The sequence below is a fragment of the Erinaceus europaeus genome, chromosome 11 (assembly GCF_950295315.1).
Source record: "Erinaceus europaeus chromosome 11, mEriEur2.1, whole genome shotgun sequence".
NCBI classification, from domain to species: Eukaryota; Metazoa; Chordata; class Mammalia; order Eulipotyphla; family Erinaceidae; genus Erinaceus; species Erinaceus europaeus.
The window spans coordinates 19,205,775-19,233,617 of NC_080172.1; the positions used below are offsets into that span (position 1 = coordinate 19,205,775).

General features: G+C 37.2%; 1 protein-coding gene across 1 annotated transcript in view; it reads right to left on the reverse strand.

Moving 5' to 3' along the window:
* Positions 1-27,843, reverse strand: part of LOC103120922 (multiple C2 and transmembrane domain-containing protein 1) — a 355,114-nt gene that overhangs the window by 49,417 nt on the left and 277,854 nt on the right. The window contains exons 7-10 of the mRNA XM_060201181.1: positions 26,620-26,679; positions 20,088-20,165; positions 12,807-12,971; positions 7,991-8,121 (exon numbers count right to left, since the gene is read on the reverse strand). Of these exons, the coding sequence (XP_060057164.1) occupies positions 7,991-8,121; positions 12,807-12,971; positions 20,088-20,165; positions 26,620-26,679 (434 nt within the window). The remainder of the gene's footprint in view (positions 1-7,990; positions 8,122-12,806; positions 12,972-20,087; positions 20,166-26,619; positions 26,680-27,843) is intronic.

Genomic DNA, 27,843 nt, shown 5'->3' on the forward strand with positions numbered 1-27,843 from the left:
TTAAGCGCACATGGCACAAAGCGCAAGAACCGGCATAAGGATCCTGGTTCGAGCCCCTGGCTCACCATCTATAGGGAAGTTGCTTCACAGGTATATATAAACACTAACACAGTCACCATACACCAAATATATCACACATGACCTCTATTTTTTTTTTTGAGGGAACAGAATGAGCTATATGCCATAGAAGGTTTACCAGTGGTGCTCATTTGCTGTCTGGTTTTATATTCCCTGCTAAGTGGGTTTATAGATAATACGATCTAGTTATAATTGAGGTGATCTTCAGAAAATAAACAACTGGCTTTAAATGATCCTAGTAAAGAGACTTTGGATTAAAGATCATGTTTTTTCTTTTCTTTCTTTTTGCCTCCAAGGTTATTGTTGGGGCTTGGTGCTGGCACTACCAGTCATTTGCTCCTGGTGGCCATTTTTGCCATTTTTCTGGATAAAACAGAAAGGAATTGTGAGAGGAAAGAGAAATAGAGAGGGAGAAAGAAATATAGACACCTGCAGACCTCCTCCACTAGTTGTGAAGCTTCTTTCCTGTAGGTGGGGAGCCAGGAGCTTGAACCCGGATCCTTGCATGGGTTCTTGCACTTAGTATTATGTGTACTTAACCAGATGCGCCATCCTGCAGTCTCAAGATAATGTTATTTAAAGAAGCACAAGTTAACAGAACGATAATGGATGTCCCATTGAACCATCACTACTCATAGTAGGTCTACCATGTTCTGATTTACAAATCAATGGTGGTATAACCATAACTACTGAGAATTTAACCCAACAACACAAAATTATCAGTAAAGATAGTTGCACTGCAAATTTAGTTCTACTGTCTTTAACCAGGATTTTCTAAGTGTATGCAGTGACTGCTGGGTAACAGTATTAGTTGTAGACATTTAAAAATGAACAAAAAGGGTTAAGTGCAGGTGGCGCAAAGCACAAGGACCAGCGTAAGGATCCCAGTTTGAGCCCCCAGCAGGGGAGTCGCAGGTCTGCAGGTGTCTGTCTTTCTCTCCCCCTCTCTATCTTCCCCTCCTCTCTCCATTTCTCTCTGTCCTATCCAACAACAAGGACATCAATAATGACTACAACAATAAAACAGCAAGGGCAACAAAAGGGAATAACTAAATAAATATTTTTTTTAAAAAAATGAACAAAAAGACAAACCCTGACAACACTTCTTTGCATGGCTGGGGAAGTAGTGAAGTGGATACAACATAGGACTTGTATGTAGGAGGTCTTGATTTGATCTCTAGTACCGGGAATATGAGTGGTGCTCAAGTCTCTCATAAAATAAATACACAACTTAATATTTCTTTTGTTTTTTCCCCCAAATTTAATAAAATGATAAAGCTTTATACTTCTTAATATATTAAAATCAGTTATATAAGTAAAATGAATACGTTGTAAACTAGTAGCAGGGTCCTATATTAAAAAAAAATCAACATTATGCACAATCCCTGGGGATGGGAGATCATTCACCTAGTAGGGTGCATGTCTTGCCACCCACACAGCCCCGCTTTGAGCTCCAACACCACAAGGCAGTAACACAGTACCAGGGTATAAGCTCTAGTGCTGTGGCTCCTCTACCTCTATAACTCAAGAAAGAAAGAAAGAAAGAAAGAAAGAAAGAAAGAAAGAAAGAAAGAAAGAAAGAAAGAAAGAAAGAAAGGAAGGAAGGAAGGAAGGAAGGAAGGAAGGAAGGAAGGAAGGAAGGAAGGAAGGAAGAAGGAAAGAGAGAGAGGAGGGAGGAAAGAAGGAAATGAAGGAAGAAAAAAGGGAAGGAAGGAAGGAAGGAAGGAAGGGAGAAGGAAAGAGAGAGAGGAGGGAGGAAAGGAGGAAATGAAGGAAGAAAAAAGGGAAGGAAGGAAGGAAGGGAGAGACACATAGAGAGAAACAGAGAGAGAGAGAGACTGATTTGTCCTAAGAGCAGTGTGACACCAAGAAATAAATACACACACACACACACACACACACACACACCCTCGGAATCTGTACATGATATAGAGCTCAGTATATAACAAAGAAGTTTTGTTTTTAAATTTGATTAAAAAATGTTTTATGAGACAGAGAGATGAAGCAGGTCTTGGCATATTTGGCTACAGAGATCAAGCCTGGAGCCTTCTGCTTGCAAATCCTATGCTCTACCTACGAGAAACTTTCCAGGCCACTACAGAGTTTTCAAGTCATAAGATCACTCAGAAGTGTTTGTATCACCACCAACATTATAAAGTACTAATGCTGCTACTGTCTGTTGTCAGAGTTTGTCTCTGTTTCACTGTTTCAGGCAAGACAGCTTTATCAGGGAAAATATTTCCAATATCCTTTCCTTCCTTTCTTCCTTCTTTCCTTCTTTCTTTAATTTCTTTTCTTTCTCTATTTTAAAATGTATTTATTATTGTTTTTATTAGAGTACTGCTCAGCTTTGGCTTATAGTGTTATGGGGAGTTGAACCTGAAACATCAGAACCTAAGGCATTAGAATTTTTTTTATATAACAATTATACTATCTCCCCCAGCCCGTCACCAAACTTCTAAAAATTCCCATTCATTGACTTAAAGTAAATTTAGTTGATATAAAGAAAGTTGTGCATGGAAACTATCACTGGAAACATTGCCTAGGGTGTAAGAAATATTGCAGTTGAGAAAAATCCATAAGAAAAATGTAAAATGGATAAAAAATATGAATAATAGTTTCTGAGAGATAGCTCTTGCTAGGGTGAGTGTACTGCCATGCACACAGCCAGGATTCAAACCCTGCACCACATGGGAGGTGTTATGGGATTAGAAGATGCTTTGGCGTTGTTGTATCTCTCCCTCTCGATATGAATGAAAACATGGCCTGGAGCAGTGAGAGAACACATGTGCAAGGTTTTTAACTTCACATACACACAAAATAAAAGCAAACTGTGGTTATACTTGGGGATGGCAGTGGTGTGAGACTATATCTATATTATTTTATAATTTTATAAATCACTAGTATAAGTTAAGAAATAAAAATAGATACATTAAAAAAGAAAAAAAATATATATATTTGATAAATTTGACCTAGGTTAAATTTATAAAAGTCTAAAACAATGGGTCCATATGGTATTACAGCTGGTTAAGTTCTCACATTACAGTGTGCAAGGACCCGGGTTCAAGTCCTTGGTTCCCACAGGCAGGAGAAAAATTTCATGAATGGTGAAGCAGGTGTCTCTCTCTCCCTCTCTATCTCCCCCTCCCTTCTCAATTTCTCTCTGACTCTATCCAGTAATAAACAAATAAAGATAAAAAATAAAAGATTAAAACAATAATCAGTGGTACACACACACTACAGTTTATTAAATATTATCTGCCTTTTAATCAAATATTTCCCTTTTTTTTACTTATTTATTACTGGATAGAGACAGAGAAAAACTGAGGGGGAGGGGGCGATAGAGAGGGAGAGAGACCGAGAGACACCTGCAGCCTGCTTCACCACTTGTGAAGCAGGTGGGGATCAAGGATTTGAACCTGCGTCCTTGTGCACTATAGTGTGTGCTCCTAACCAGGTATGCCACCACCTAGCCCCCTTTCCCTTAATTTTTAGTAAGGAAAAACTAAACTATGGAACCTTAATTAAACAAATTTTATTCAACTGAGAATTTTCTGACTAGTAGTCTTTGTACTCTCCAATTAATAATGCTATAGGATTGTTTATGTTCTTATGTAGGAAATTAAATTAAAAGGCATTTTAGTAGTACTGGTGTCAGAAATAAGAAACACTGCAAATTAGAAACTACAGCCTGTTAAATGTTCAAGTATGTTAACCCACAACTTTAAACTTTTCAATATCAAAAACCCAAAGCTGATTCTTCATTTGCACATTCTATCTGAATACACATATGTGTGAAACTTTACATTCTTTTGCTCAGCATTAAAAAGAGTTAATTGATTTTTTTATGGCTGTATAACTTGAAAGCACTTGTCTTTTTAAATTAACTAGTTAACTATTATTTTTGTCATCTCCAGAGCTTCCCTACACCTGGATGACTTCCTCAGAGATAAAGAGGCAGAGAGGGAGACAGAAACAGAGACGCCTAAGCATAACTACAATACTGTGGGGGGCTGGGCTTGAAAACTGGGTTGCACACATGGCAACGATTCATGAGCTATTTTTACCAAGCCTTAAGTTTTTATCACATGTCATTAATAAAATCTTGGCACAAATTACTCGTAGCATAAGCAGTACCAATGCTTTAGTTCTGACAATAATGCAACAAATAAAGTCAGTAGCAACTCACCAACATAAAATATATATACTCCAAATCAATGCCACTTCAAAGATAAACAAGCATTTTGTACTCTAATAAATAATGCAATAAATCTTACTATATTGGATTGCAAACAACTTCAACTGAATAAAATTGCATGACATGGGATTTACTTATTCTTCACGTTCATAAAAACAACTTGTTCTCTGACAGCATTCATTCCTGGCAATTTACCGCAGCTGTCAGCAGCCAATTTGTCCAGATTACTGCTCTGCATAAAGTTGTAGCAATCATGAGGATTTATTAGTGGATTATCGTAACGGTGGCAGTCCATCTTTGCTGCCAAAATGCAGGTGATCAGAAAGTTAAATAATTACATACAGATTAACATTATTTCACCTTCACTTGAAATTTGTAGTTCATGACAGGTAAAATTTGTTGTTCAAACCTCCTCTAAAGGGTACCTACGGTGCTTACTAACTTCTTGGCAGATTACTGAACATCTCGCGGCTGCAGAACATACTGAAAAAGACTGAGAGAAGTGAGTATGGGCTTCAGAGTCAGGAGTCCTGCGTTTGTGTGTCAGAGCAATCATCCTATTCCATACCAGTTAAGCGACCTTTTATCTTCATCAGACTCATTTTTTTGCATTTGCAAAATTTGTAAAATGTACATTATCATGATATCCCCTAGTGACAAGCCAATGTATATATAAGTGTCATATAAATTGTAGCATAATTACTGTTGTTTTTTTCCATTCATGGTGAATTTTTTTTGTGTGTATGTAAAAATGAACAAGCATGGAGTAGGGGCAGTAGCGCAGTGGGTTAAGCGCACATGGCGGGAAGCGCAAGGACCGGCGTAAGGATTCTGGTTTGAGCCCCCGGCTCCCCACCTGCAGGGGAGTCACTTCACAAGTGGTAAAGCAGGTCTGCAGGTATCTATCTTTCTCTCCCCCCTCTGTCTTCCCCTCCCCTCTCCATTTCTCTGTCATATCCAACATCAATGACATCAATAACAACAGCAATAATAACTAAAGCAACAATAATAAAAAAAAAACAAGGGCAACAAAAGAGAAAATAAATAAATTAATACAAAAAATGAACAGACAAGTGACAGTAACTCTCATGATATTATAATAATGACTAAGTAATGTTTCTTAATAAATGTGAAGATTAATTTTATTTTCTAAAAATTTTTAGAATTATCTTTATTTATTGGATAGAGACAGCCATAAATTGAAAATGTAGGGGAGATTGAGAGGGAGAGAGACAGAGAGACAACTGCAGCCCTACTTCAGTACTTGTGAAGTTTTTCCCCTGCATGTGGGGACTAGGGGCTCGACCCTAGGTCCTTGTGCACTGTAACATGTGTGCTCAACCAGGTGTGCCATCACCTGGCCCCTGTGAAGGCTAGTTTTCTCCAGATACAATAAATTTTAACTATAAAGATTGCTGATATACTTTCAGACTTCAAGCTGTTAATTTGTCTTCTGAATTGAATTATATACAATCATATTTTCATCATTACATTTAAATATTGTACCTTCCTTTAAGTTCTGCTGTGCTATCTACCTTTGCATTTACATCTGGTGTCAAATTGATGGGGCTTTAAGGAATCATGCTAAGTGAGATAAGCCAGAAAGAAAAGGATAAATATGGATGGTCTCATATGGATAGAGGTTGAGAAATAAGAACAGAAAAGGGTAAACACAAAGTAGAACTCGCATTGGGGTTGACGTATTGCATCCAGATAAAGGACTCTGGGCTGGGGTGTAGGGAGGAATGCCAGGTCCTGGAGAATGATTGTGGAGGAAGACCATCACAGACTCTGGGCTGATGGGTCAGAGTGTTTTGCAGAAAACTGAGAAATTTTACACATGTACCGACAACTGTGTTTACTGTAAACAATTAATCCCCCAATAAAAAATTAAAGAAATAATTGTGGTGTATATACACAATGCAATACTGCTTAGCTATTAAGAATAAGGAATTCACCTTCTTAACTTCATAATGGATGGAACTTGGATCATGCTAAGTGACATCAACCAGAGAGAGAAGGATGAATATGGGATGATCTCACTCATAGACAGAAGTTGAGAAATAAGAATAGACAAGGGAAACACAAAGTGGAGTTTGGATTTGGTTTGGTGTGTTAAAGGACTCTGGGGGCTAGTGGTGGAGGTTTTCAGGTTCTGTAACATGATAATGGAGGAGGACCTATACTGAGGGTGAGAGGGATTTGTATTTACTGTGAACTATTAGTTCCTCCCTGCCAATAAAATTAAATCGATGAGTAAAAAAAAAAAAAAAGAAAGAAAGAAAAAAGAAAAAAACAGCATTTTATTAAATATTGTAAGTTTAAAATAGCTTCAAAGGAAAGACAGGATTTGTATTCAAATAGATCTTTACCAGCCAGAATTGACTTTTGAGGGGAAGGAAAAAAATACATAAAAACTTTACTTATTTAGGCACAAAATTTAACTCCAGCTTTTAGATATCCAGATGAAAACAAACACAGCAAGGTAGTTTATGAAATTCTATTATGTTTATTTACACTAATAAAAACTTTCTGGTAGAGCCATTGTGGTGTCTTATTTTTCACTCTAATCTTCCCACAATAAGGCATCAATAACCAAAGTGATCATAATTTTTAAAAAGGAATTTAATACAATGACAGTTTTACTACTACTGTTTTACTCTTAGAATTTAAAACTAACTGGAAATTACTGAAAGTAATCAGGTCTTTTTTGAACTCTGCTAGAAATCAAGGAATTCTAATGTAACTTGAATCATTTCCAGTATTATCACACAGTCTTCAAATAAACATAAGAAACTTTCCTTACCTGACGAAAGGATAACAATATACTACTTTCAATTTAATCAGCATTACTTTAGACACTTAGAATTTCTGGTTGCTACATGGCCTTCACACACATTTCAAATGATGATTTACCATAGTTGTCTTCTTTTACTGAAATGATGTTATTTGGGAGTGTGCAACATGTTTATACTACTCATTTTTAATTACTCAAAATGCAACAATAAGGCTGTCAGTTTTGAGACTTTAAGTTTCAAAAGTAGCACTTTTTTCCCCTGAATTTCATGCTTTCTTTATTTCAGGGTCACAGGCTTCCGTGTATCTTGCTACAAAGTCTTATTTAGCTCAATGATATGTAAATAGACAAGAAATCAGAAAGCCATTCAAGCTACGAGTCGAATGACCTTGACTTTGTGAAGAGATGTCATGTAAACCTCAGAATGATCCTTTATTGGCAGCATTAACTGATTAACATGGATATGCCTCTCTTACATGTTTCCTCTGCTATGACTTGAGGGCTCTACAGACATGAGATTCTGGGTACTATCAAGATTCTATTTATTGTAGAGAGTTATAGGAAACAATATGTTTTATGGTCATGATATGCTTGTACAAAGAAGCAATTTCAGAGATGAGTATACACTTTGTTTCTCTAAGAATCACATCAAATGATATTCAACTTTTTTTCAACTCCCAGAACTTTTACATACATAGTGTCTGACATCTGGAAATAGTTTCTGGATGTTAAAGTTGTATAGCCTGTCCATCAACTGGCCAAAACTGCCACCTACTGGTCAGTCTTCAAATGTTTAGTTCAGTCATCCAAGCATTGCGTTGCCATAAGACCAATTGCCATAACCAGACTTAAAGCAAGTATTATTTTAATCAGACTCACCCCCTCTGGGGAGAACAAAAATATTAAATTACACAAACCTGCCAATAAAATCATCCCTTTTCCCAGCATCTTTATCCCAGGCAGTGATGTCAATGATTCCACCTCTTTCTTCATAGAGATGAAAATCAAATTGTTCCCTCCACTGAGGATTCAAAGTTTTTGGCATAATCTGGAAAACCAAAAAGTCATTATTGTCTCATAGTATCAGTTTTTCAAATTTTTAACCTGAGAGGCTAAAAAATTAGGTACTTAATAAAGATTCATTAAGTGTGAACACTTAAAACACTTCCAGAAATTATAGGACTGAGTTAACACATTTCTAGTGTTTTTAATGCATATCCTCTGAAAAGACTGTAAATGGTGCACCCTAAAAACCAAAAGACAAGTTCTCATCATCTTAAAAACCAAGAGAAGTCTGAAATACATAGAAAAGCCAAGGACTGGCATAAAGATACCAGTTCCACCCCACTGCTCCCCATCTGCGGGGGGGGGGGTGTGTGTGAAGCAGGTCTGCAGATGTCTTTCTCTCCCCTTCTCTGTCTTCCCCTCCTCTCTCGATTTCTCTCTGCCCTATCCAACAGCAATGACAACAATAATAATAACAACAACAAGGGTAACAACAAGGGCAATAAAATGGGAAAAATAGCCTCCAGGAACAGTAGATTCATAGTGTAGGCACCAAGTCCCAGCAATAACCCTGGAGGAAAAGAAAAAGAAAGAAAGAAAGAAAAGAAAAGCCAAAAACCTCTAAGTGAAACAGTTCACTCAGCTACTAACATTCATTTCATAGAACCACTCATATGGTTTGCATATGCTTCATATGCATGAAGGCAAACCACTGTTCGATAATATAGGAAAGAGGATTCTCAGGGTTGTCCTTCCCCCGCCCCCTAGTCCCTCACATCTAATGAGAATTCAGAGTTGAATATATTTAAAAGACAATCAAACTCTATAGGAGCAAGAGAGGAAGCAAGTAACTTTGGGATAGTCAAAAGCATTTACCTTTATAATACTGATATATCATTTCTGCTTTTACCAGATCTCCAGATCTGTTTCCCAAAATAAAATGCCATTTTTTAAAATCAATTAGTATGTATATACACCAGATGAACTGGTATGGGGAGTAGTCCTAGTAAGTAACTGTTGACATCAGCCCCACACTTCAACAAGATGGACACCAGGTCAGATTCTGAAGGTCTGGTTAACAGCAAGATGGAGGGCAGTGTGGCCATTACCGGGCTCCTGTGCAATAATTAACATCAGCACTCAAGGAAACCAGCAGCTCCACAATATAAATGTAATCTCCCTCTCACACAGACAGGAAAGATATCTAACGTGCAATTTTATAACTTCAAGTATTAAAATATGACATTTTGTAGAATCAGGGAAGTGACCATATTGATGCGTTTTAAGATTTCATTCACCGCTGTTTTAGGGAAAAAAAATCATATTTGTTTCTCTATTCTTTCTTTTCAGCAGGAGGGTTTCAGTGATCTTTTCTCTTTAGAATGTATGAAATGCAGATCCTTAGATGTGAAGACTTTGAAAGCAATGAAGTATGTTATGTGCAAAGGTAATGCAAATGATTCACAATTTTAAAGTTCATAATCTGAAATTAATCAGCAATAGATCATGGAAATAAAGAGCAAAGAGAGACACATGTCCATTGCTGGGTTTCATATTTCACACCTAAAGAGCAGAACTATAAAAGTCAGTAATGTTTTAAGCTCACTAGCACATGGAAATCATGTTAATTGATAAAGGACAAGATGAAGTGGTCATAGGCACCTATTTTTGGAATCAGTTGTTTCATTCTAATGTTACTAAACCCATGGCAGAAAAGAAAGATGAAAGTGGATGAGTGCTACGATAACTGAAATGCCTCATAATTGGACGTACAGGAACTCCTGCAAGAGTTGAAGGAATGGTCTGTCTTATTTATTTGGCTGTAAAGAGACTAGGTTGCCAGTTTCCTTGTTAGGGTTGTTTTCCCTTAGACTTTCTTCAGGTTCCAAATGATCCTTCTCCTTTCCTTATGGACACTCAGTAAGGTAACGATTAGCCTGCAGACAGTTCTAACCACCTAATAGCTAATGAATTGGCTCTGTGATGCTTCTAACTACCTTAGAGACTGATGAAAACTTCCTAAACCAGGTATTTATCAAAAATCCATAAAAATTCATGATGCTAAGGTGAGTGTGATGTACAAGATGAAAGTGACTACAAGTTGTATCAAGCTTTCTACAAATCAGCTACTATAAAAGCTGACCAGTAAAGAGGTAGTATTTGAGTACAGTGCATATATATTCCTCAAAGACCCAGTAATTGTCAGTACTGTGAACTTTAATAATTATCGTTAGGAGTCAGGTGGTAGCACAGCAGATTAAGCGCACATGGCGCAAAGCACAAGGGTCGGCATAAGGATCCTGGTTCGAGACCCAGGCACCCCACCTGCAGGGGAGTCACTTTGCAAGCGGTGAAACAGGTCTGCAGGTGTCTATCTTTCACTCCTCTCTGTCTTCCCCTCCTCTCTCCATTTCTCTCTGTCCTACCCAACAACAACGACATCAATAACAACAACAATAATAACTACAACAATAAAACAACAAGGGCAACAAAAGGAAATAAATAAAATAAAATTATAAAAAAAGTATCGTTACTTCTATCAGTAATATTATAACATGATTATTTTATGTTATACTGTTACATCTAGTAAAATTACTTTATAATGACTACTTCTGCTGTTATATTTCCTGCTATCATTTATTGAGTAATTGTTTATGGCAGTAGGTCTTTACATTCATAATATATATCTATCTAATCTTCTCAGTGATTCTGTTATATGATTATTTCAAGAGCACTACTCAGTTCTGGCTTTTGATGATACCGGGGATTCAACTTGAACTTTTGATGCCTCAGGCATTAAAGTTATTGGGTAAAACCAACAGGCCCTAGACATTAGATTTTTAAATTAGTGATTTAAAATATTTATTTATCAGATATAGATGGAGAGAAGATGAGAGGGAAAGAGAGAAGCAGGGAGGGAGGGAGGAGGGAGAGAGAGATAAGAGAAAAACACTTTCAGCACTATTTCACTGCTTATGAAGCTTTCACCTGTGCAGGTGGGGACTGGGGGATTGAATCTGGGTCTTTCTTTATTTAGCATGGGCTGTTAACCTGGTGCACCATGACCCAACCCAAGACATTAATTTTTATTTAATGCAGAACTAGGGAATGACCTGAATGAGGGTCTCAGGCATTTGCAATGTTACTGAGGGGACTCCAGAGTCTAATTTGTTTACTGTTCCTTCTAAGAAAGGAGAATGGGTGAAAGAGACACACACATAGAGAGGGGAGAGACTATATCACCATTCCACCATGCACATTTCTCATTTTCACAGATGGGGAAATTTGGGTTTGGGGAAGTTAAGTAAACTCCTATGTGGCACACTGTTTATAGGGGTAGCAGGAATCTGACCCTTTGTGTTCTAACTTAATCTTTACATTTAGAATTTGCATTGTATAAGTTAGTTTGAGTAAGTTAGGGTTCAGAGTAATGTACCCTCTTTTGCACAAAATAATGGTATTTGTTGTACTGATATTGTTCATAGTTGTAATAGTTGTTGCCAACACTGTTTGAATCCTGTGTTTACCACAAATTAACACAAGGTTGTTCCACGACATTTCCATCCTTATTTTATTTTATTTTATTTTTGTAACCAGACTTATCACTTGGTGCCTGTATAACAACTCCATCAGCCATGGGAATCTGTTTTTATTTTTATTTTTCTGATAGAGAGTATGACAGAATGAGATAGAGAGGGAGACAGAAGGAAAAACACCCGCAGCACTGCTTCATGGCTTGTGAAATGTCCTCACTGCAAGTGGGGACCAGGGGGTTGTAAGCAGGTCTTTATGAATGGCAATCTGTGTGCTCTACTGGGTGCTCCTTCACCCGGTCCCTTTCCTTTATTCTCTTTTTAGAGATAGTTCCTACTACTAGTCCTGTATTTTAGGTGACAATGAAGACACTGAGAAGTTAAATAATTAATTCCAGTTCACATAGTAACTAAAAAGTAAGTAAAAAAAAAAAGTTTGTTGTTAATGTTCGGGGCTCCAGCAGGCCAGGCTAGCGTTGCGGTGGTAGACAGAGAGAGAGACTCGAGGACACACGACTGGGCTGAGAAGCTGCAGTTTAATCTTTATTCACGAACAGGCAAATCACCACACCATGTGCTTCCCCCACCATTCTCTCTCAGCTGCTGCTGCTGGGACTCTGAACATCTTTAGCATAGGGGGCAGGGAGAAAGCAGGGCAAGAAACTAGCAAGGGCCAAACCATTTCTCTCAGAGGTAGGGGGAAGAGGACCAAACCAACACGAAGAATACCAACAAAAGTTAAATGCAATTACTGGTTGTGTTTAGTGACATGAAGGTCAAGAAAATTCTGTTAGGCTTATTTTTATTTTTACTGTCTTTATTTAATTATTGGATCGAGACAGCCAGAAGTTGAGGGGAAGGAGGAGATATAGAAAGACAGAGACAGAGAGACACCTGTAGCACTGCTTCATCACTTGCAAAGCTTCCTCCCCTGCAGGTGGGGACTGGGGGCTTGCACCTGGGTCCTTGCACATTGTAGCATGTGCACTCAACCAGGTGTGCCACCACCTGGCCCCAGTATTATTATTTTTTTAATTAGTGATTTAACAATGAGGGATACAATTCCATATAATTTTCACCACCACAGTTCCATATACCTTTCCATTCACTGGAAGTATTTTTTTTTAATTACTTAGTGTTTTCATTTTATCTATTATTGTCTTCCATATATTAATAGAAACAGAGATCTGATCACCTTGCTCTTGTACTTCTGATGCCCAAGTCGAAATTTCACATAGGGGTCACTTAACCCATTTGAATCCATAGCCTTGAGGTCTCGACCCTCAATCAAGGTGATGCTGACTATTCCTCTCCAAAGATGTGATTTTCTGTGGAGGTCTGACAGACGTAAACTTTGGGTCTGAAATTTTGGCAAAGAAAAATAGAATTATTATATTTTTTGTATTTAAAACCAAAATGCCTCATTTGGCAAACTCAATCCCCATCTGCTATATTTTTATACAGAATAGGAAGTTAAAACTTCTGTAAAAATTAAATAATATAAGGATTATTATTTATTAATCATACATTATTAATAAATCACAGTTATATCATAATACACTTAAATTGATGTGTAAAAGAGATAACTCAGAGAAAGTCTACTTTTCAAATTTTAAAATTACAAGATGTATACTTTAAGAACATTAGAATCAAAATATTTACAAAGTAAATCAAAATGCCATCTACACCATGACATTTAATTTTAAGCTACTTATGAGTCTTGAAAATCTGATTTTTATGTTACAAATAGATTCACAAATTTTCAGTTGTATGATTAGTTGCAAGTTCTATTTTGATAATTAAAAAGACGTGCCTATCCAAAAATGCCCTGAATATTCCTGAAACTTGAATCACAAATATTTAAGAATATTTTAAAATTGCTCATGTGATTTACACAGGCCAGTACATCTCGTAAATTTCAATTTATAGCATTGAAAAACTTTCATTAATGATTTTATTATGCTCAACTCTAAATCAAAATATTCCAAATAGTAAGCAAAATTAGAATTATCTAAAATTAGCAAGCCTACTAAAAAAAATGGTCAGGTAATCACTTTGAATCAAATAGCACCTAAAATAATCTAATTCATGTAACTTAAATGTTACTTTTTAAAAAAAACTAAATGCAGCAACAGGCAGTACTATGAAAATTGTTATTTCTTTCATATTGACAAACATCTCGTTCACATGTAGTCACTGCATAAAGCAATTCAGTATTTCATTCTCAGCATACTCCATTTCTTTTTTTCTTTTTCTTTTTTTTGCCTCCAGGGTTATTGCTGGGGCTCGGTGCCTGCACCATGAATCCACTGCTCCTGGAGGCCATTTTTTCCCTTTTGTTGCCCTGGTTGTTTTATCGTTGTAGTTATTATTATCGCAGTTATTGACGTTGTTGTTGTTGACAGGACAGAGAGAAGTGAAGAGAAAAGGGGAAGACAGAGAGGGGGAGAGAAAGACAGACACCTGCAGACCTGCTTCACCACCTGTGAAGCGACTCCCCAGCAGGTGGGGAACTAGGGGCTTGAACCGGGATCCTTATGGCGGTCCTTGTGCCTTGCGCTTAACCCATGCGCTACCATCTGACCCCCTCCATTTCTTTTTTAACTATAGTTTTCTTAATTGAAATTTTCTTATTATCTGTATTTATTGATTTATTGGATAGAGACATTCAGAAATCAACAGGGGAGGGAGAGGTAGACAGAGAGACACCTGCAACACTGCTTCACCACTCGCAAAGCTTTCCCCCTGCAGGTGGAGACCCAGGGTTCAAACCTAGGTCTTTGTGCATTATAACATGTGCGCCCAAGCAGGTGTGTCACTACCTGGCCCTTCCACTTCTAAACTATGGATTAGCTATACTTTTAGGCTAATCTCTCTACAGTGACTTTATAAAGCTATAGTCTAGTTCCCCTAGCCTCTCCCACATTGAATGCCAGCCTTTCCCCCAAATATTATATACCCAATTTTTATCTTTCATGATCAAAAGTCATGCATTTCAGGGTGATCTTATCAGAAAAATGAAAACTATATCCTTTAAAAGACAATATTTCAAATGTTGAGAATTTCAATAGACAGTTTATAAGTCAAACTGCTTATTTCTCTGACTTAATGAATAGCAAATTTCGAACATTACATGGTATCTCTGCTTTATAACTATCAAAGGAGAAATTTTGCCTGTACCTTCATGAGCTTTAAGAACAGTATTCAATTGTGTTCTGAAGTATATTCATTCATAAAAATCCCACTGTCCCTATCTCTTTAAACATCGACTTTCTACTTCAGATCTTGGCTGAAACAAGGACTTCTCAATTAAAATAGCAGTTTAAGTTCACTTCACCAAGAAATCTGCAAGGATATCTTTTTTTTTAAGTTTTATGATTTGACTTTCTACTTATAGTATAATGTACTAATAGATTTTGGAGTATGACTGTCGCTTAAGCCACTTTTCTGCTATTAAAACTGTCTCTAACATCAAACTCTAGAGAATCAGATTCTAAAATTTGTACCTGGCAACTTTTATTAAGGGGTATGAGTGGTAAAGAGGGAAACCAGATTTTGTGGCAAATAAATAAAATAAATTATTTTAATGAAGACCAAAGGCTTGACAACTACCCATATACATAGAGTTTATAATTTAAAAGTATCTATGTGTATCATTTGGCTTCCACTAAAACATTATAGAGTATGAAGACTAGGTGTGTTACTCTCATTTTACTGATAAAGAATTTGAGGCTTAGAGTACTTGGGGTAACATATACTAGATGTAATTAGAATCCAGTCTTCTGACCTTTATTCCTGACTTTCCCTCAATAAAAATTACTAGGAAAGACTTTTCATAGATTTCAAAGTAATCATGATTTAAGTATAATGTTGATGAAAGGTATTTTTCAGAAAAGCGAGTTGATTATATTTGAAGTTACATTCCAGTTTAGATTTCCCTACATAGATGACACTTAATATCACTTTTTCCATTTTCTGTTATATGTCACATGCATTTACAGTTACAATATTTAAACTTAACTCATGAACATACTGACACTTTTCTATGTACTGTAAAAGCAGAAGTCACTGTTTTACTTCAATAGTTGGGTACAGTCCAGGATACATAGCAATTTAAGTAAGCAATGCTAACTTAATAATAGCTTGTCTGAAATCCTTACTTACTCATCCATTAATCATAAGAAACATAATTTGACCTCTAGAGTGAGAAGTAAGAGAAATGTCAATTGTCATGCTTTCCCAGAAATAAAGTGAATTTAATGGAGGCTTTACCTCATGCCATTTGTTGTTATAAGTTGCCTTTCCTTTTTATATCACATGTATATTTAACCTCACTACTTCTGGACTTCCTTTTTTTTTTTTTTTTGCACAAACCCAGGACATGCATGCTCCCTACCAGACGAACTATCCTAGGCCTCACAGACTGTTATATTTATTTATTTATTTACTCCCAGGGTTATCGCTAAAGCTCAGTGCCTGCACATGAATCCACTGCTCCTACAGGCCCTATTTCCATTTTATTTGACAGGACAGAGAGAAATTGAGAGGGAGGAAGGGGGATATAGAGAGGGAGAGAGACAGAAAGAAACTTGCATATCTGCTTTATCACTTCAAGTGACCCTCATGCAGGTGAGGAGCCGGGGGCTCGAACTGGGATCCTTGTGTGGGTCCTTGAGCTTTATACTATGTACACTTAACATGGTGTGCCACCATCTGGCGCCTGCAAACTGTTATTTTCTATAAACTGGATGAATATGTCCAAAACAACTTGGGAGGATAAGGAGAGGATAAAGGGGAAATATTGCTTCACAAAGTCAGAGCTACTGAATGTGGAAATTAAGTGAACCCTCCAATTCTTCATCTGCACTATTCCAGCCTTTAGGTTCATGATTAGTCAACCATTTGTTTGGCTTTATATGTTAACTCTCTTTTCAGCCACCAGGTTCCAGATGCTACCATGATGCCAGCCAGACTTCCCTGGACAGACAGCCCCACCAATGTGTCCTAGAGCTCTGATTCCCTAGAACCCCGCCCCACTAGGGAAAGAGAGAGTCAGGCTGGGAGTATGGATCGACCAGTCAACACCCAAGTTAAGTGGGGAAGCAATTACAGAAACCAGACCTTCCACCTTCTGCATCCCACAATGACCTTGGGTCTATACTCCCAGAGGGATAAAGAATAGAAAAACTATCAGGGGAGGGGATGGGATACAGAGTTCTGGTGGTGGGAATTGTGTGGAGCTGTATCCCTCTTATAGTATGATTTTGTCAGTGTTCCCTTTTTATAAATAAAAAAAGAAAACCTTCATGAAAGGGAGAGAGAGAGAGAGAGAGGAGTGTTCCCAGAGGTTAGCCAGATAAGATGTTCTAAGTGACTTGGCAGGTGGGGATGTATCTCAGCAGTAGAGCAGACATCTTCTACACATGAATCTTGAAATCAATCCTTTCCACTACATGAAAGTACCATGGACAGCACTAAGGGAGCCCCATTGATGGTGGAGCAGGGCTTTGATGTTTTACTCTTTCTGTCCTCTTTCATAAAAAAGAGGCCCCCGAGAGATGGCTCAGTGATAAGCACATATGCATGACCCTGGGACTGATGTCTGCACCACATTTTTAAAAAGTTTTTTTTTTTTAATTTTCCTTTAGCTATTTTTTGGTTAAAAAAATGATACTTTTCTACAAACACCATAATTCAGCTGTTATTTGTTTGAGTGGCTGCAGAAGTAATGAAACCGGCAACATTTCAATTGAACTATGTATTACATACATTTGAAATAAAATTATAAACAGCAAAGATAAAAGCATTGGATACCAATAGTAGAAGAGACAAGTGCTTACTACGAGCATACACCTGTATTTTCCCAGAAATTTCTGGCCTAGTGATTCAAGAATGTTGGTCTTTCTCTGGGCCTTAATTTTCTTTTATTTGTGGCTTGCAGAGTATACTCCGATGCCTTGTGTTTACTGAGAACACCATTATTTATGAGGGCAAGGGGAAGTGGCTGTGCTGGTGGACTTGCACAGGAAAAAGGTATATTTTGGGGCCATACGGTAGTGCACCTGCTTAAGCGCACATGATACAATGCACAAGGACCTGGGTTTGAGCCCCCAGTTCCCACTTGCAGGGGAAAAAGCTTTGCAAGTGGTGAAGCAGGTCTGCGGGTGTCTCTCTGTCACTCTATCTCTCCCTTGCCTCTAAATTTCTAATGGTCTCTATTGAATAAATAAAGATAATAAAAATGTTTAAAAGTCTTTTCTTAAAGGAAAATGTATATTTTATAAACAAAGAAGAACTAGATTGCCTAAAATAGTCATTTATTGCTTTTATCGATAAAGACAAAGTTTCAAGGAGCTTATTGAAAAAGTGGCAAGGAGCAGAATTTCACAGCTAAGGCACAAAGCATAACATTGTAAACCACTAACTTTGATGTTTTCCAAGCTTTCATCTGAGTCACCTGTTACTTCGTTACAAAAAAAAAAAAAAAAAAAGCAGAATTCTCACAGAAGTGATTTACAAATCAACGGAATCAACATCACCTGGGAATTTGCTAGACAGTAAAGTTCTTTATCCCCATCCAAGACTAATAGTATCAGAAGTTCTGGGGGGAAGCCCATGGCTTTTTATAATTTTAATTTTCTGAAAGAGGGGGAGCAGGGAGGAAGGGAAATAAAGGTGACAGGAAAGGGCAGACACAGAGAGGAGACAGAAACTAGAGGAAAACCCCCATCACCTACAGAGCTCCCCCAGAGCTGTCCACGATGCTCCCAGGTGGTGTTGCACTTGAACTTAAGCCTCCTCACATAGCAAGATGTGCGCTCTACCAGGTTGTGAATGCCTGCCCGGCTCCTGGCCCCTTGACCTTTGGTTTAATAGCCCTCGCTTCTGGAAAAATGCAGGCAGCTACAAATATGAGGCTGCCTTCATTAAAAGTTTGCTGGTGCATGCACACCAGTTTCCTCTTAAGTTTAAACAATCTTATTTATTAATATAATTTCAAACATTGCTCAGTCAATGACATGAATACTATACATGCTCACTAAAGCTCTTTACTTAACCCTATTTATAACTATATTAGCTCAGAAAGCAGATTGTTCTGGATATTTGGAGCATTTAAAGTAAGAAATAGAGGGAGTCAGGCCCTAGCTCAGGGTCCTAGCACAGCGGGTTAAGCATGTGTGATGCAAAGCACAAGGACTGGAATAAGGATCCCGGTTCGAGTCCCTAGCTCCCCACCTGCAAAGGAGTCGCTTCACAGGTGGTGAAGCAGGTCTGCAGGTGTCTATCTTTCTCTACCCCTCTGTCTTCCCCTCCTTTCTCCATTTCTCTCTGTCCTATCCAACAACGAATGACATCAACAACAATAATGACCACAATATGGCTACAACAACAAGGGCAACAAAAGGGGGGGGGTAAGAAATAGAAACTTACTGAAAAAATTATGTTAAGTTCATTTATGATTTTATATCCTTGTTAATACTTTTCTGATAGGATGTATCTAAATAACACATTTACTGAATTACTTACTGGTGATTAGTCAACCACAACTATTTATTGAGCACCTGAAGAACAAGGAATACTAAACAAATGCAGAACATAATTGAATAAAAATATCATACACACCACTGGTACTTTGTTGTTAAAAGTAAAGGTATTCATCTCTGTTCCCATTGAAATAGAATTTCCTTTGAGAAGGGAAAGAAAAACAATAGGGAAGAATAAAAGGGAGCTGACTCAGTCCCAGATCAAGAGCAAATCCTACAAAAAGAGGAAATGATATTCGAAAATTTTTTGGAGGAGGTTAAACTAGTTTTCTAGATGGAAAGAGCTAGACAGAGGGGAAAAGAGAGAGGGGGGAGGGAAGAAGCCACAGCAGGGTAACTTCCTTTGATGCAGTGGAGGCCAGAGAATCAAATCTGGGTGGCACATAGAGAAAAGCAGCACACAATCCAAACAGTAGTTTCAAATCTTTAGTAGGCGATCTGCTGAAATCTCTGGGGCTGACCCTCCCAGAAGTGATTCAGTTCTATGGAGCAAAGGACCTGGTGCACTTTCAAATATGTTCCTAAAAGCTGAGCAGTGGGGCACCCGGTTGAGCACACATAGTACCAGTATGTCCCATGGGATTCTTCTGCACACCAAAATTTAATTTTCACTCACATAAGGAATATTCATCTGCATTCAGACTTACTAATGCATATCAGAATGCCAGGTAACACCACCAATTTTAAGGTCTGATGTAATTATTTAATGGCATGTACCTCAAGGAAGATTTTTATGATCTAGTGAGCAGACCTTTGTAAGGGAATAGTACTTAACTTCATAATCTCCTTGAAAAAGAAATAGGATTTTAATTTCTTTTCATATGTTCATAAAGTTAGAATAGGGAATGGGTTTTCAGGACAGTAAATTGGCCTGCAGAGTTCACAAGTCATGCAAGCTCAGAAAAAAAAGCAAAACAAAACAGTGAACTTACTTGTGCATTTTGGTTATAAACACTCGGAAGAGCTATTCTGCTGAAGCCCTGGACAGGAAAAGCAGGCCTGTTGTGCGTCTGGATGGAAATGAATGATCAGAGCTGCTCGTTAAAGCTTTGTACAACTACAACACCTCATTTGAATCAAGAGCTTAGTATTACTCTTCAAAAAGCATTAGAAAGAAAACACATATTTGTTTTTCAAGTCACTGTCAGGAGACATCATCTAGCACAAATGCAATGATACAATTTCTAGACACCTTTTCCTTTAGTAGTGTAATACTGCATAGGTCAAGAGAATAAAATCCAGCCACTAAAAGGCAATGGATTCTATTGGAGCAGTTTGAATTTTATTAATAGTTGCAGCAGTGAAAAGAAATATAGTAAGGGAAATCATGCAAAAAGAGTCAATCCCCTAGTCTCCTATTCCAACCTATTTTGGAGAATGTTTCCAACTTGAGAAAAAGACGTTATATGGACAGACGATAGATATGATTATGTGAACTGCATCCCACATGTGAATGCTTTGTTGTTAAGAGTCAACTCTAAAGGGGGGGGGACCCACATAAAAGTCTACTTTGTTTCCTCATAAAACTCTACTTTGTTTCTTTTGCTACAAAAAAAGCACCCTAAATGGTTTCATCAGTTAAAGCAAAAGCAGCAAGAGATGGATTAAGAAAGGCAGACATGAAATACTGGAAGAAAACTATCACGGAGGAGCTGAAGGTTTATATTGAATGAGTTGTACAGGAGCTAAGACAATTTCAAGCAGTAGTACTATAAGAAGTGATCAGCTTTAATCATTATCAACAAAGATTTGATTAGGTCAGCTTGAAAGAGGTTAGAATATGCAGGAAGTATTTACTGAGCAGCTATTATATGCTGAAATTTTCATACTCCAAGGTTTCTCTTGTATTTTTTTAAGTTAAAGAAAGTATTTTTTCTCAAGTATTTTTTTAAGTTAAAGAAACTGAAGCACAGAAAAGATAAATGTTCTAATAGCAGGTGAGTGGCTCAGAAATTGGCAACACTTGATGTTTGAATTTGCTTTTGCTGATATCTAATTGATGATTCCTCATGCCTACGAGCCTTAGAGATTCACGATGTGAAAAATAAAGGAGTTTTTAAAGGAGCAGTTGCACACTAGTTTATGTGCACATGTTACCATGCACAATGACACAGCCTTAAACCCCAGGTCCCCACCTGCTGGGGAGAGAAGCTTCATAAATAGTGAAGCAAGTGCTGTAGAACTCTCTCTCTCTTTCTCTCTCACTTTCTATCTCCCCTTCCATCTTAATGTTTCTCTATATTGTAAAATAAGGAGGGAGGTAAGGGTGGGGCAATGGTTGCTAGGAGTTGTAGATTCACATTCAGGCACTGCGCTCCAGGAGAGACAAACCTGGTGCCAGCTAGAGAGACAGTGGGGAGTGCGGGAGAAAGAAAGTAAGAAAACAGGGGAAAAAGAAAGAATGAAAGACAGAAATAAATTAAAACTGGAAAAATGAAAATAACAAAAGGAGATGATTTGTTGAAACACTTTGTCATGTTTGGATGAAACAAATCCTTGGGTATAGGTTTTCAAAAAAGAATAATCAGGGACTTGAAGTAAAACTTAGCAGGTGGTAATAATGTTATCATATATTATTCAGCAAACTATACTAAATATTCCATTTGAATGTCTACTAATTAGGCAGAGAAGTTGAAGGATCATGATTATAAACTGAGAGCACTTCTATATTCCAATTCTAGTTAATAAAATATGGTAACTCTACTGTTCAAAATACTAGACTACTAATCATAGAAATTATGTATTATTCTTGACCCTGATGAAAATATATACAATCCTAAAACATCTACTTATATTTAACAATGGGTAAAGACACATTCAGCTGTTGTTATACTGGGTTTTATTACTTGTTTTTATTACTAATTCTTCCTAAGGGGATTCAGACACTGAAACTGGAGTGAAAGACACTGCCTTTGTCTTTAAAGCAACTGTGTCACTCCCTCAATTTCACAGCACACATTTAATCACATGATGCTAAAGACATTATAAGAAGAGATGATGAGGGACGACAGAGAGGGGGAGAGAAAGATAGACACCTGCAGACCTGCTTCACCGCTTGTGAAGCGACTCCCCTGCAGGTGAGGAGCCAGGGGGCTGGAACTGGGATTTTTATGCCAATCCTTGTGCTTTGTGCCACCTGTACTTAACTGCTGCACTACCACCCGACTCCCTAGCTGGAGATTTCTTATGTGTTACATACATTTAAGCTGTCCAGGTGTAGACATTTCTCTTTGTTTTAAAATATATATTTTATTTATTTATTATTGGATGGAGGCAGAGAGAATTTTGAGAGGGGAGGAGGAGGTAAAGAGGGAGAGGGGGAGATACCTGTTGCCCTGCTTCACCATTTGTGAAACTTTCCCCCTGCAGGTTGGGGGGGGGGGTTGAACCTGGGTCCTTGTGCACTGTAATGTGTGTGCTTAACCAGCTGCTCCACCACCTGGCCCCCAGATGTAGACATTTTAGGATTCTTCTCTCTCTCAAACTTTTTCTTTTTCCCTTTTTATTTTTTTATTATCTTTATTGGATAGAGACAACCAGAAATCAAGAGGGAAGGGGGTGATAGAGAGGGAAAGAGACAGAGAGACACCTGCAGCATTGCTTCACCACTCACAAAGCTTTCTCCCTGCAGGCGAGGACTGGGGACTCTAACCCGAGTCCTTGCACATGTAATACATGCACTCAACCAGGTGCCCCACCACCTGCACCCCCCTTTCATAGTACAGACAGAAATTGAGAGAGGATGGGGAGATAAACATGGAGAGAGAAAGAGAGATATCTGTGGACCTGCTTCATTGCTCATGAAGCTTCCCTCCTGCAGGTAGGGACCAGGGGCTTGAACCCAGGTCGTCATGTACGGTAATGTGTGTGTTTAAGCAGGTGCTCTACCACCCAGCCTCACAAAGATCACTTTCTTACTTAATAAGGCCAATCTCTTCTCTTTAGTCTGCATGATCTTCCTTCAACCCTACTTTTTTTTTTTTTTTTTTTGCCTCCAGTGTTATTTCTGGGGCTTGGTGCCTGCACTACAAATCCACTGCTCCTGGAGGCTATTTTTTTCTCCATTTTGTTGTCCTTGTTGTATTTATTGGTATTGTTGCCATCACTGTTGTTGTTGGATAGGACAGAAAGTAATAGAGAGAGAAGGGGTAGAGAAAGATAGACACCTGCAGACCTTCTTCACCTCTTGTGACATGACCCCTCTGTAGGTGGGAAGCCGGGGGCTCAAACCGGGAATCCTTACTCTGGTCCTTGCACTTTTCACCATGTGCGCTTAACCTGTTGCACCACTGCCCGCAGCCCCCCCCCCCCACTACTTTTGTTTAACCCCATCATATACTAGCACTCTGACATAGCTCCAAATTGTACTATATTCTATGCACTGTTCTTTGCTCAGTTCATATTTTGATTGTTCTACATATGAGATATCTTGGTATATCTTCTCCAATAAATAATATTAAAATTTCTCTTTAATTCACTACAGTGTTTTCATAAGATGATTTTTATCAATTATCCATCAGCCATTGGAATCTAAATGTCTAGTTAATGTCAATAACTGGGAAGAAATTCAAATTTACTAAGCATATGAAAGAACTTCACTAAACTAAGTTAAAATCTCTTAGTGTGAAGTTAAAAGTATCTAATGACATTCTGACTAAAAGTACCCAACTGATGTCACATAATTATTACTGTCATGAGAAACATAGCAGTTGCCATTTTATTGCTTAATGTTTTGATGAATTATAAATGTTATGCTTTTAGAAAATTGGAATCTCTCTGGGTCAATTCAGACTTCTCTCTCCATTACTTTTCTGTCAGGAAAATTTAGATATAGAAAATAGGACTGATATTCACTGAAAGGCCTCTTACTAGTGTTCAGTTTTACTCAGTTTAACACAGCTCCTCTCCTCTGGACAGATATACAAATGTTTATAGATGATCTAGTACAATTTTCATTGAAAACACATTCTGCTTAATGCATGAAACATAGCTTTACCTTCTAAAATTGTTACCTGAGATATTTTAGGTTTTCTAGATTTCTGAAAATGTTTATGGCAAATCCCCTTTTATACTTCTGCTCTAAACTTTTATCAGAATATAAAGATTGCACAAAGAGCAGCGAAACGGGCTATCATTATGACCTTTGAAAATGATTACTAAAGCTTAGTCATTCAATGTGGACTTGGTCACTACTTTTCTGACTTTGTAAAATGAAGCATCACACATCATGCCCTCAAATGTATCATCTACTAGTGGCTTAAAGAGTTGCAAAGAAGGATCATATAATGCGGGAAGATTCTAAAAGTGATGTCAGTAAACATAAACTAAGGGGCGCCCCATAATGATCCTGGGTCCACGCCCAGAGGGATAAAGAATAGGAAAGCTTCCAATGGAAGGGATGGGATACAGAGTTCTGGTGGTGGGAATTGTGTGGAATTGTACCCTTCTTATTCTGTGGTCTTGTCGATCATTACTAAATCAAAATAAATAAATAAATAAATAAATAAATAAATTAGGGACAGCTTTACTTATACACTAGCATCTCTATTCATCTCCAGCCCCAAAAGAAAGTCTGCTACTTAAAGTCATATGCCCCCAAAGCATTCATTTCTATTACAGTCAAAGAGAGAGAGGGAGAGAGGGAGAGAGGGAGAGATTTTGAATATTAATCATATCACCCAGTTCCCCCATGTTAAGGGCATCACTTTTCTGCCTTTTGTTTCCTCATAGTATAGTAAGTGACATTATTTTTTTTTGTAAAATATTCTATTTATTTTATCTTTGAGAGAAATGCAGAGAGAGAGAGAGGCACAGAGAGAAGCACCAGAGCACTGCTCAGCTCTGGTTTACGGTAGTGCGGGGGATTGAACCTGGATTTAGGAGCCTCAGGCATGAGAGTCTGTTTGTATAACCATTATGCTATCTCCCCTGCCCTGATCCAATTTGTTTGTAACCCAGTACATATGCTCACAAAGAATACCATACCATAGGGGCTATGATTTTAAAAAGCTATACTTTTATTTTGATATTTGTTATTCTAAAACAAGATAGCTCTAGAAACTGAAAGGGGTTAATAAAGAATATTTAAGATAAATACAGCCAGGTGAAAAGTACTGATGAATGGAAGATTAATGTGCAAATAGCAAGTATTACTGATGCAGTTGGTCCTAATGTAAAGTTACTATTCATAGTAACCAGTCTTTACATCAGCTGCATCAACAGCAAAATAAACACAGCAGACTCTTGAATTCTGTTGTCTTGGAAACAAACCAACAAAGCCTGTGCCATGTGAATCAACCATACTTGTAGCTGGCTAAGAGACAAAATAAGGTGCAAAATTGTTTGCAAAAAACAAACAAACATACAAACAAAGACAAGCAATAATCAAACCTCCCATGTCAGGTCATTGGAAATCGGAAAATATCCATTCTCTTGTGCTCATGGTAGTAGACGCAGGAAATGAAGCAGCTCTATGTAAAATATTCTCACAACAGCCTGGGCAAAGCATATAGTATAGTAATGCTCTAGTTCTAGTCATTCTTTGTCTCAGAGAAATAAACAAATTCATTTAACAAGAGTTGCTTAATGAAAGGCTGGAAAAGAAAAAGTATTAGAAGAGAAGGAAACAGAGGATGTATAGATGTGGCTTAAACTTCCATACTGGTCGAGTGAGTATGTAACATAGTACCTGGCAATCAGCATCAGAGACATTTCAACACATCTTAAAATTCCAAAGAAGAAAGATAGTTTTCAGTCATAGTAGTTTAAGAGTCAAGAAAAGAAAAAGGCAAAGCCTTATGAAAGTAGTGTTTGCACTGCAATGTCTATTGCTAGGTAATAATGTAGTAAGTGTAGATTTTCAAAGAAAGACGTAAACTCTTAAAGGTACAGTAAGTACACTAGTAATAAGCTGTGCCGTGTATAATGCAGAATCAGTTCAGAGAAAGAAAGGATGGCAGAATTCCTGATGTTTTCATGAAAAGAGTAAATATTATGAAATTGCAATAGCATTTAAAACAGATCCTTTGTGGAAATCTTTTTTTTTTATTTAAATAAAAAAAAATCAAGTTACTATGTTCTAATCCATAGGATTTTTCCTTTTCAAATAGAACACTGCATCTATTATACAATCACTATAATACAAGTAAATTTGTCTTTTACATGAAAGGACAAAAGGACCTAAGAACCTTCTAGATAACTTCATCCTATTCTTGGAAGATCCCTGAACTGATAGCTATCAGAAGTTGGGAAAAAGCCTTCAAACTAATATATCAAATATATTACGATGAGGAAAAGGTGACAGAGTAAAAGTTAAAGAAAGGAAATGAAAATATATCTCTGAGAACCTACAAAAATTATTTTTAAATTATTTAAAAATTATTTAATTCACATTTGACTTTCAAAATTATCTAGGATGAAAAAAAATCAAGAAAATCAAAATATTGAATTTCAACATAACATTACCCTCCAAAAGAAAGACTTCACAGAGAAATAAGATCCAACCACTTCATTTTCTGAGAGTTCCTAAAAACAAACAAATATTTAGCTAAATTTTGATGTGTTCTTGAGATGACTTAATTAGCCAAACAGAATCCCCTCCCTCAATTATACATCTTACAGACACTTGGGATGTTTATTAACTGTAATTTTTGTAGTGACTAAATTAAAGTTACTTTACCTTATTAGTATTTGATTTTTATAGCAGTAAAGCTTAGAGATGATTGTTTCTGTAATGTTTTAAGACTCTACTTACCTTTTTTTAAATGGTTAATTAATAGATGTCAGGGTCTAACAATTTATTAAAGAAAGTACAATCAAACTATTTAAACATATCTTATGATTTGAAGCAAAGCAGCTATTAGCTTCCTTCTAACAAATATTAGTTCCTTCTAGCAAAACAATTTAACACCACAGAAATTCAGAATATTTTAAAGAATAACAGAAATCTTACTTATAAACATGACACTTTCAAATGTGGACTATTTACTAAAACTTCCTGGTATTATGTAATGCAACACAATGTAATACAAATGGTAAGTGACTATAGATGCATAAAATGATTTATTTTTAATTTTATTAAATAAATGTATTTTATAGGACAGTTGTCTGAGACATGTAATAGCATATCTCCTCCCAAATATGCACCAACATACCTCATCCACCACCAAATTGGAAAGGCAGAAATACTGATAAGGGTGGCTACTGGGCTTTCCAAAAGAAGGAAAACTAATAAGGGTAGCTATCAGCCTGAAAAGATCCCAGACACAAAGCTATGAATTCATCGTGGATGTTTTACTACTTAGTCTTCAGACATTTATGAAGTGACGTCAATTCAAAATTTGGAAATAAAAAAAAATCAACTTACATGTGCCCGACAGTGGTGTACCCACTTAGAGCACACGTTACAGTGAGGAAGGACTCAGCTTCAAGTCTCTGATTCTCCACTAGTGATGGAGGGAGCTCTCAAGGGGTGAAGATATATTGTGGGCCTCTCTCTTTATTTCTTCATCTCTACCTTTCCCTTCCCTCTTAACTGTTCTCTGTCTCTATCCAGTAATTGAATAACAATAATAATATGAAATGTAGAATACTATGCAATATAAATAATTAAAACATAATAATAAACACAAATGTTAAAAAATGAAACACATAAGAAATCACTTATAAACAAGATTTAAATCATATACA